The sequence below is a fragment of the Panicum hallii genome, chromosome 3 (genome assembly GCF_002211085.1).
Source record: "Panicum hallii strain FIL2 chromosome 3, PHallii_v3.1, whole genome shotgun sequence".
Lineage (NCBI taxonomy): Eukaryota > Viridiplantae > Streptophyta > Magnoliopsida > Poales > Poaceae > Panicum > Panicum hallii.
The window spans coordinates 19073178-19084489 of record NC_038044.1 but is presented as its reverse complement, the minus strand read 5'-3'; the positions used below and the strand labels follow the sequence as shown (position 1 = coordinate 19084489).

At 47.4% G+C, this 11312-nt stretch overlaps 1 protein-coding gene across 1 annotated transcript; it reads right to left on the bottom strand.

The window, feature by feature from the left end:
- LOC112887053 (pentatricopeptide repeat-containing protein At2g30780-like) lies at positions 1-1731 on the bottom strand. Its single transcript, XM_025953135.1, is given in 2 exon segments — positions 1-194; positions 196-1731. Coding segments are annotated over 2 exon segments (1329 nt in total). The 5' UTR covers positions 1477-1731; the 3' UTR covers positions 1-146.
- Positions 1732-11312: the final 9581 nt, after the last annotated feature.

Below are 11312 nucleotides of genomic sequence, written 5' to 3'. Positions count from 1 at the left end.
TATAGTATTTGCCTCAGTCGTTCGCCCACAACTAACATATGCCTTGTGCATGATCCAAAATGTCTTCTTTGTCCTGTCAAATTTAAAACATTCCATCTCATCCAAAACCCCATGCATCTCTTCCAGCCGCTGGTGCTTCCCATACATCACCATTTTGCAGTGGTACAAACTCCGACACAGCTTCCACCCAGCCTCCTCAGCCTGCCGGACAAAACGTGCGAGTTTGTCGACCGCATCGCACTGAAAATAGCTTGATATGATGGACCGCATCACCTGTACTGTGGTGACAATGACATTGCGTTCCAGTGCTTCAGCGATCCGCAGCTCCATCCCTTCAACCAATCCCTCCTTAGCATACACCCTAATTAACAACACATATAGCCATGGCCTGTAGTCATCAGGACCTAACCTCTGCAACAACTCCTCAATCTTCTGAATCCTATCTACATGGTCAAACTTGCAGTATGCGCCAAGCATTGCGCGTATATGCACATTGTCAACCTTTCCAGCATGCTTGTAAGCACGCTCATAAGCTTGCTCCATTTTGTATATCATCCCAGCATGCGCATATCCTCTCAGCATCAACAGATGTGTAGTAGTATCTGGAATAATATGACCCGACAACATTTCCTGGAACACTGCTTCCATTTTGTCCCACATCCACGCAGTGAGGTATCCGGCGATGATTGCATTATACGTACCAATCGTGCGGGGATGCCCAGAAGCATCCAGCGACCTGAGCGTGGCCTCCATGTGGTCAACGAGGAGGGAGCGACCGAAGAGGGAGATGAGGATGTTGTACGAGTCCACATTAGGCCCGCACCGCGGGTCGCGTTCCAGCGCATGGAAGGCCTCGAGGCAGCTGTCCAGGAGGCCGCCGTGCATGTACGCCGCCATGAGGGCGTTGTAGAGCGCCTGATCGGGGGAGTGGGCGGTGGCGGCGTCGGCAAAGAGCGCAGCAGCCGCGGCGGGGTCCCTGGCGCGGCTCGCGAGCGAGATAGCGAGGGCGAACTCGTCGAGTGTGGGGGCCGGGGAGAGCTCGCGGCGAAATGAGAACACGGCGAGGCCGAGCCGCGGCCTGGGCCGGAGCAGCGAGAGAAGCTCAAGCGAGGCGAGCGGCGAGACGGCGAGGAGGGTCGGGAAGGAGTGGGCTTGGAGGTCGGGCGCCGGGTTTGGATCGGGCTCCGGGAGTGCGAGGAGGGAAGCGGCGATCGAGGAGACGGCAGCGCGGAGCTGAGCGGCCGTGCAGGGCGGGAGCGGCGGTGAAGCGGGGGACCAAGACGCGGACCACCGCGTCCCGGCGGGATCGGGCGGCGGCGGAGTAGGAGGTGGAGAGTACGGCGGCCACGGGGAGGAGGTGGAGGGGATCCCGTCGGGTGGGACGGAGACGGAGGCGAAGGACCGGTGGGTTGTGGAGTCGTGGAGGCCGCGGCGGCGGAGCAGGGAAAGAAGGGAGCGAGCGGGGCGGCGGGACATGGGAGGAGGAGGAGCCGAAGGGGTGGCGGCGGCCGAGGATTGGATCAGCGGCGGCGGCGCGAGGGGTTTAGGATCGGCGGCGGCGCGAGTGGAGGAGGAGAAGCGCACGCGGCCGGCGCTGTGTCCTGAATGGGGTTTCTTTAGCCGGGCCTGTGTTGTGCGAGCGCGGCCTTCTTCCCTTGAGCAGGCGAGTTTTCAAACGGCCTGGCCTGGTTGGACGAGAAGAGCCCACACAGGTGATACGGGCAACGGGCTGAGAGCCTGAGAGGAAGGGGCTTGAGAGGTTAATAAGGAAAATTGGAATTAAAGTCGATCTTTGTTTTCACCCTGATATTTTAAAATGCTGGAGCAAAAAAAGAGATTTTAAATGATGTGGCATTGGCGTGGCAACGGTTGTTATCAGAAAAATTTCTATTGTTGCAGTCTTTGTAAAAAATATCTGAAATCTTTTTCGTGCCGCCCCTGTTTTCATTCTAGACTTCATATGTCTGACAACCCTTTGAGAACCCATTGAAAAAATTGACTGAAAGACATAAAAATTAGCTAGATGATCTATAGTCACTCCCTTGTCAAAATATCGATTTTGTAAATGGTTTTGCTTTACTACCTGGATTAGGAGTTTTATGCCTTGGTTCTACAATTATAGTTAAAAGAATTTTAATGGATTTCTATTTATATATAGCTTATAATTGCAATCTTATATAAGACTTGGGGTCCACTTTTGACAACCTTGGAAAAACTCCACCCCTATGGAAGTGAAGGGAAACATATTTGATATGAGCCTATAATTTCTAGTTCTTTTTTGCGCACGTTTTCTAATTCTTGTCGTCCTTTATTTTTGTAAAAGGCTAATATGCGCCCTTGCTTTTGTTGCTGAGTTCTTGTTATTTCATGAGAGCTCATTTTGATGAAACAATTTCTTTCTAGTACATGTGGACTGGAGTGGAGATGGTTTAGATGAACCACTACAAAACCAGTTGAGAAGATTGCGGAATGTGGCTTCACCTTTCACTGTAAGGGGAAAAGATACTTTGAAAATGGATAAAAGAGCATTCAGGTCTCTTTTCGGTGAAGTCTATATATAAGACCTTGTGTAGTCAGGAGATGGAAAACCCTCTAAAGTTCATTTGGAAAGCAAAAATACCGCTGAAGATTAAAATCTTTATTTAGTTGATTCATCATAATGCAATCTTGACTGAAGATAATTTGATAAGAAGGAATTGGGTAGGAGATGATAGGTGTGCCTTTTGCTGTGATAAAGAAACACTCTCTCATTTGTTGTTTGAATGCACAACGATGAAATACGTCTTGAGCTTGGTTGCCATGGTTCCACAGGCTCACTGCAGACCAGTTTTTATGGAACAATTCTGGCTCTGGGTGAGGATGTGTATATCCAATGGGGGAAGTTCTATATGCCTAGGCTTGCAACCATATGCTGGAGCATTTGGCTGGCCAGAAATATTGTGTGCTTCAAAAAAAAGATAGATCTCCTACAAAGATCGTTTGCTCAGCCTGCTCCTTCCTTCTTATTGGGTAGAGCTTCAGAAGGGAGAAGATTAGGAGAAGCTGGAAGAAGGCGCAGAGGCCCACCCACAAGACAAGGGCGCTGCTGAAGCACTCCTTGTTAGAAATCTAGGCAATTTTCGGTATATTTTAATTCCAAATATTAATATCAATTTCATGATATAAATGAGTGATAAGGTGTGTACAATATATGTGCACGTGTTCATGTTATTCTCACTAATAAGCATGAACAAAGAATTAAACCAGAGTAGGTTTAGAAAGTACCCCAAGGCGGGACCAGTGCCGGAGGCACCGGTTGCGCCGTTACCAGCTGGAATAGACACACTATTCGACTGGCCTTGCTTGAAGTAGCCGAACTATGTCGTTGCAGGAAGATGTTCGCAGTGCAGTCCCACGAACGGTTACGCCGGGAAGTAGACGAAGTAGTCGTTCGCACGAGCGTAGACGAAGGAGTCGTTCAGGGAGCGAGCAGTCGCGTCAAGACGCTCCCCAAAAACCTAATTGCCCGCGTCCCGTGCAGGACCTTCAGCGAGCAGAGGTTCCGGAGGCCCTGCTCTCGCTAGACCTGTGCGCGCAGTGCTAGCGGTGGGGAAGGCAGAAAGCAGCTGAGGGAGAAGGGAGAGGTCTCCTGAAGAGGAGTACCTTGAGAATGCTTGAGATGAGTGAGGATGAGAGGAGAGGGTGCTGGCTTATATAGGCACGAGATGACTCAGGTTCAACGAACCTGGACGTCATGAATGGCTTTGATGAGCGGCAGTTAATGTGCCTTAATGTGCCTCAGATTCAACGAACCTGGATGTCACGAATGGCAGTTAATGTGCCTCAGGTTCAACGAACCTGGACGTCACGAATGGCAGTTAATGTGCCTCAGGTTCAACGAACCTGGACGTCGTAAAGAGCCTTCAATGTCTGGTTATTAGTATCGACATTAACCCTCTGTTTTAATGCTCTTTACTGCAAAAACGTTCTCATCTCAGCACATCACGTCGCACGTCACGTCACGTCACGTCCGGCCGCGCACGCGCACGCGCACGCGCACCGCACCGCCCGCCCGGCCGGCCGCGCCGCGCCGCGCCGCGCCTCGGCCTCGGCCACGGCCACGGCCCGGCTCGGCGAGGCGAGCGAGCGCGCGCGCGCGTGTGGTTCACCGTCCTCCTCTTACCGGCTTCTCAAGCGGTGTACACGAAGTCCACCTTTTAAGTCGGTTGAGATCCTCCTCAATTCCCGGTACGGAATTAAGCATTGATTCCCTAGCATTAATAGTAGGCTTTAAATTCTTTTAATTGCAATAGAATGAATGGGCCAAGCCCATTATTCCAACAATCCCCACCAAGAAATTCAAGCCGCACTAGAAATGCCCTCATTCCCTCATTGATATACCAGTATTCGACAGAGACTGTTAAGTTGAACTTCCATCTAGGACAAAGGCTACACTTATTCACAACTGTGCAATGGACTATGCCTTGAATTGCCAGTTTTGTGCAAACAAGTTTGACCAGAGCCCTACACTGGTACTAGGCTGCAAGAGCATCCCCGCGGTTTGGAGCTTATAAGTCATACTCCAGGCCCTTCTTGAGTTTTTAGAGAATACCCAGTTCTCATAGACCATGACTAGTAGTCAAACTCATATAGGTGTGTTCCTTTCAGATGTTCTGTAGGACAACATCTTTGTTTCAAGAAAACAACTCATTTGTTTTAAAGAAACCACCTAGAACACATTAAGGTATAGACCAACCTGCCATACAGATTAGAAGAGAAATGCACCTTATACACGGAATGAGCCCTTTTCACAAAGGTTCTCTTCTCACAGTCAGACTTTAGTTTGTTTCACCATCCTAATTCACGGGATCTCCGATCACATAGGACAGGTTTCCACCAAAGAACGACTCACGTGGGTCTCAAGCCCAATTCCATAGATGCATTATCTATCACATTTCGTGAAAGACCCTTTGTAAACTGATCTGCCAGATTTTTAGCCGTCTGAACATAGTCCAGTGCTATAACTCCGGAGTTTCTCAATTTTCTGACAGATTTCAACCGCCTTTTCACATGTCTAGATGACTTCATGTTATCCTTTGAACTGTTCACCTTGACAATTACCGTTTGATTGTCACAGTTCATTAGGATTGCCGGTAACGGTTTTTCAACTATCGGCAAGTCCATAAGGAGCTCACGAAGCCACTCAGCCTCAACAGTGGCGGTATCTAATGCTGTGAGTTCTGCTTCCATAGTTGACCTCGTTAAGATGGTCTGCTTGCAAGACTTCCAGGAAACAGCTCCACCACCAAGTGTAAACACATATCCACTTGTGGCCTTTATCTCATCAGCATCAGAAATCCAATTTGAATCACTATACCCTTCTAGTACCCTTGGGTACCCGGTGTAGTGAATTCCATAGTTCATTGTCCCCTTCAGATAGCGCATTACTCTTTCAAGAGCCTTCCAATGATCATCTCCCGGGTTTGAAACAAACCGGCTCAGTTTGCTTACAGCAAACGAGATGTCAGGTCTTGTAGCGCTCGCTAAATACATTAATGAACCAATGATCTGAGAATATCTCAGCTGATCTCGCACTATCCTTTTGTTCTTTCTAAGAATTAAACTGGCATCATATGGTGTTGAGACAGGTTTATAGTCGCTATAACCAAAGCGACTTAACACCTTCTCCACATAGTGAGACTGTGTAAGAATCACCCCACCATTGATCTCTTTTACCAGTTTTATATTAAGGATAACATCAGCTTCTCCCAGATCCTTCATCTTAAAATTTTGAGATAAAAACTCTTTGACTTCCTTAATCACATTAAGGCTAGTGCCAAAGATCAGTATGTCATCCACATACAAGCACAAAATCACTCCTTCAGCCCCACCATAGCGATAGTACACACATCTGTCAGCTTCGTTCACAACAAAGCCGGCAGAGGTCAAAGTTCTATCAAACTTTTCATGCCACTGCTTAGGCGCTTGCTTGAGACCATATAAAGATTTTAACAACTTACAAACCATTCCTTCTTGACCCTTTGATACAAACCCATCCGGCTGATCCATATAGATCTCCTCTTCTAACTCTCCATTGAGGAAAGCCGTCTTAACGTCCATCTGATGAACGAGAAGACCATAAGAGGCTGCCAGGGAAAGTAACACTCGAATTGTGGTCAATCGGGCAACTGGTGAATAAGTGTCAAAGAAATCTTCTCCTTCTTTTTGGGTATAACCCTTGGCCACAAGCCTAGCCTTGTACTTTTCAATAGTACCATCTGGCCTAAGCTTTTTCTTAAACACCCACTTGCATCCAACCGGTTTACATCCATAGGGACGTTCAACGACCTCCCAGGTTCCATTAGACATAATAGAATCCATCTCACTCCTTACTGCTTCCTTCCAATAGTCAGCATCAGGAGATGAATATGCCTCTTCAATGGTTCTGGGTGTATCATCTATGAGGTATACAATGAAATCATCACCAAAAGACTTTACAGTCCTTTGTCTCTTGCTCTTTCTCGGAGCATCATTGTTATCCTCCTCAGGATTTTCTACAAGTGTATGTTCATTGTGTTCTATCGGCTCAGCAGAGCCATCATCCTCGATGAACTCTTGCCTAGATGAACTTGTTTCATCTCTCATGGGAAAAATGTTTTCAAAAAATGTAGCATCTCTGGACTCTATTATAGTACCAACATGCATGTCAGGTACTCCAGATTTCACTATTAAAAATCTATATCCAATGCTGTGAATAGCATAACCAAGAAAGATACAATCCACAGTTTTAGGTCCAAGCTTACGTTTCTTGGTTATTGGCACACTCACTTTTGCCAAACAACCCCATGTACGTAAGTATGATAGTGTTGGCCTTTTCTTCTCCCATTCCTCGAATGGAGTTATCTCTTTATTCTTTGTAGGAACACGGTTTAGGACATGACATGCAGTCAATATAGCCTCACCCCACCATTCCTTGGAAAGTCCCGCTGTATCTAACATGGCGTTAACCAAATCCGTTAGAGTGCGGTTCTTTCTTTCGGCAACCCCATTTGACTGAGGTGAATAGGGAGGCGTCCTCTCATGAATAATACCATGTTCCTCGCAGAATAAAGTGAATAAATTTGAGAAATACTCGCCACCACGATCTGACCTAACTCTTTTGATCTTTCTCTCAAGTTGGTTTTCTACTTCAGCTTTATAGATTTTAAAGTAGTGTAAAGCTTCATCTTTTGACTTCAACAAATAGATGTAACAAAATCTAGTACAATCATCAATCAAAGTCATGAAATATTTTTTACCACCTTTTGTCAACACTCCATTCATTTCGCACAAATCGGAATGAATTAATTCTAAGGGTGCCAAGCTCCTTGCCTCTGCGGTCTTATGAGGCTTACGAGTTTGTTTTGATTCAACACATACATGGCACTTAGAATTTTTGACAAAAGTAAACTTTGGAATTAAGCTCAAATTAGCTAAGCGCATCATACAACCAAAATTAACGTGACAAAGCCTCGAATGCCAAACATTTGTTTCATCAACGTTAATAACATTGTATGCAACTTTATTACAAACATCTGACAAAGAAAGACGGAACAAGCCTCCGCTTTCATAACCTTTTCCAACAAAAGTACCAAACTTAGACAAGATACATTTGTTGGACTCAAAGACTAATTTGAAACCATCTCTACACAGTAGAGAGCCGCTGACTAGATTCTTCTTGATGGTGGGGACATGCTGCACGTTCTTCAGCTGCACGGTCTTCCCCGAAGTAAACTTCAGATTTACCGTACCAACACCAAGAACACGCGCATGCGATCCGTTCCCCATCAGCAAGGAGGAAGTCCCGCCGGTCTGGTAAGAAGAAAACAAAGAAGCATCAGCACAAACATGAATATTAGCACCAGTGTCAACCCACCAATCGGGTGAACCAAAGACTGAAAGAACAGTAGGTAATAAATTACCGTACCCCGATGTTCCTCCAGGCTCGCTAATAACCATGTTGGCGGAGTTGTTGCCTTTGCGGTTCGGACACTTTGCAGCAAAGTGATCCGTACTAGCGCACACATAGCAAGCTCCCGTCTTCTTCTTCTTCTTAAAAGTGGTTGTCTTCTTAGTCTTTGGTTGGTTCTGCGGTGGCTTTTTCTTGTTCTTGTGGGAGTTGTTCTTCTGAACAAGATTGGCACTTGAAGCACCAACAACTCCTTTCCCACGTATGTCCTTTGCTCTCGCCTTCTCCTCAACATCAAGAGTCCCTATGAGTCCATCTATTGTGAACACCATCATCTCTCCATGGTGGAAAAATGTGGATTGGAGTGCACAATGAGCTGATTCTCTCTCAATCCATCCCAGCAAGTATGAATTGTCAACTATTATTTTATTTCCACATGAGATGTTACTATTGGTAAATTTTCCTTATAGTGTGGATAGCTGATAAGAGCAATTACTCCTTACGAGCAGTCCCACATATAAAGAAAATATAGCCTAGGATGCGGATCAACCTTTGGTGAGTTTAGCACCTAGTGTGCCACCTTACAAGAAAAGGAAGAATTCTCAAAAATAGAGAGATGAAATTTCAGAACAAAGCCTCCAAAGGAGAGAAAAGAGAGGGAGGAAGAAAATGGTGATTAGAAGATCTTGAAAGAGAGCAATATGTTGTCCCGCAACTCTTTTGTGAGATTCTTCTAAAGCCCCAAATTTTGTTGTTATTGTCCAAAATGATGATCTTGATGTATGTGAGTCCTCGGTGATATCTAGAGAGGAATTTCTTGTAATCCTACAGATATATAATGGAAGATGATTTGGATGACTTGGTCTGTGGTTTCCCCCCTAATTTAGGGGTTTTCACGTTAATGTGATGATTGATGTGTTGTTGCGGCGATTTTCTCTAAAAATATGTATGATGCATATGTTGCTCTTCGTGAATAGGTTGAAATCTTGGCCAGATTTCACTGCAACTAACCTGCTGTACTAGTGTGGTTATCCTAACCGTTACTCGGCTTTAGCATGTTACATTGTGCAATAGGTGTTCTAACATGATATAAGCATACGTTAATTTTACAATAACAGTTTTTTTTCCCAAAACGAGGAGTTGTTTTCAAATTACGCTGCCTTCGCCAAGCACTAGTGCATGCAAACTGAGCTTTTTAATGAGCTGCTGGTCCAATAAGTTGCAGCTGAGTCTTTAATCACCACCGAAACAATGCAAAAGAACGCTTAGAATATGGATCAAGCGAATTAATACATGCATATGCATAGGTACATGAAGTGCGCCCTACACTACGTACCAGACTTTTTAAGAAACGCTGTTACGCCTAATGAAAGGGTCTGGAGGGAGTATATGGTATGCTCAGCATCCGCGTGGAATGCAAAAACATGGTATATCGCATACAATAAATTTGCTACGCTACATATCTCTCTTCTCATAATTTGAAAACCTACGCGTCTCTCCTCTTATGACGTGTTTGGTTTGCCAGATGGATCGTTGGGGAATGATGCCATAAAAAATCTGAGCCGTGTGACAATGTTTGGTGTACGTCATGAGATGGACCCGTCCATCACCACCTTATCCTACCACATCTAATCCTCGCGTATAAAATGGTGACCAACTCATTCCTTGCAAAACTATTGGATGACCACGTCCTCGTTGACTATGCAAGCGAGTTTTCATTGAAAATGAAAATACTCTACAATCGAGGAGGTCACGATGGCTTGCCTTATCTAGATGCCACTGCACTCTCAGAGCAACTTCAACAAATTAGCTAACTTCAACAGATTAGCTAAATGGACTTGGTTAGATAAAAAAATAAAAAACTTGGTGAAAAGACCATCCAACGGACTCGCTTTCATTCTCGCCAACGTATCGCGCTCGGCATCCCCGGACCTCCGCTGGCTATCTTTGCCGAGCGCACGCGTCTCGCCATCCGCTCCGCGCGTGCCTCTTTCTCCTCCCGCGCTCCTCTTCCTGCGCTTCTTTCACCTCCCGCGCGACCTCCCGTCACCACCGGGCCCGCGCCTGTGCCAGAGTGCCGCCGACCGCCATGGCAGCCCCATGGTCGAGCTCTGCCTCCTTCCCAAATTCACCCTACCAAAGCCACCTTCCTCCGATTGCTTGCACCAGCAGCTAGCCCGTGAGCTCCCCAACCTCCCCAACCCACCAGCCATGCCAGCCAAGCGCCGAAGGAGCTCCCCGCCAACGAACCCTAGACCACCGTGGCTGCCACCTTGACCTTCACGGTGAGCATCTACCTCCTGACCTCCTCTGCATGAGCTAACCACAAAAATAGGTTCGCGTCGTCATCCTCCTCGTGGTGCTCCCTCTGGTTTTGTGTATCCTTGCCCAGGGCGCCGGGAACGCGGCCGCGCCGCCGCCGGCCGGCCCACTGTCGCCGCCCGCTCGTTGCATGGCGCCCCTGCGCGGGCCTGCACCGCGCCGCTAGGCGCGTCGGTCCCACCCGATCACACTGCCCGCTGCCCCACCCCGCCGCCGGCTGGCCTCCCTCCCTTGCACCTGAGCGGTGCCGCTGCCCGCTATGGCCACCGCCAGCTCCTCCACAACTCCCCGTCGCCGGATCTGGAGGCGGCGCCTTGCTGCTCCTTGCCCGCCTCTTCGCCACGACGGCACGCCTGCCGTCGCTCGTCTGCCGCGCGCCGCCGTCGCCATCGCTGTGGCGCGTCTGCCCCTCCCCATCGACGGATCCAACGTTTTGAATATGGAGAGTCTGTTCTTGGAGTCTTTTGGTTAACCCTGCCATTAGAAAGCTTTTTATTTTTTTACCTAGTCTGTTACCTCTTCATTAGCTAGGATTTTTACCTAATTTGTTGGAGTTGCTATTACGGGTTTTCTCAACCACCCGACTCCGCAGACCGAGCAGTAAGAAAGAATTATCTGTTCTATAAATAAATCGTGCCATACTGGATCAACTGGACCTAGATAGGATTCTCCCCAAACCAAACAGGCTATTTTCATTGGTGCGAAGTCAGCCTGAAGGAAAGGACGAAGAGCAACCACCCGACTCCGCAGACCGAGCAGTAAGAAAGAATTATCTGTTTTATAAATAAATCGTGCCATGCCGGATCAACTGGACCTGGATAGGGTTCTCCCCAAACCAAACAGGCTATTTTCACTGGTGCGAAGTCAGCCTGAAGGAAAGGACGAAGAGAGTTGTACATGCCCTACTGACCCTATCAACACCTGACCACCTCCCGTTGCCCACTCGCAAGTCGCGACGCATTGCCCGCAACCTCACCGGTGCAGAGTCAACTCACGAGAAAAAAGGATTAGAAAGGTGGAGAATCATGCGGCCCAGTTGTCCACCCACAATGCTTACGGCTTA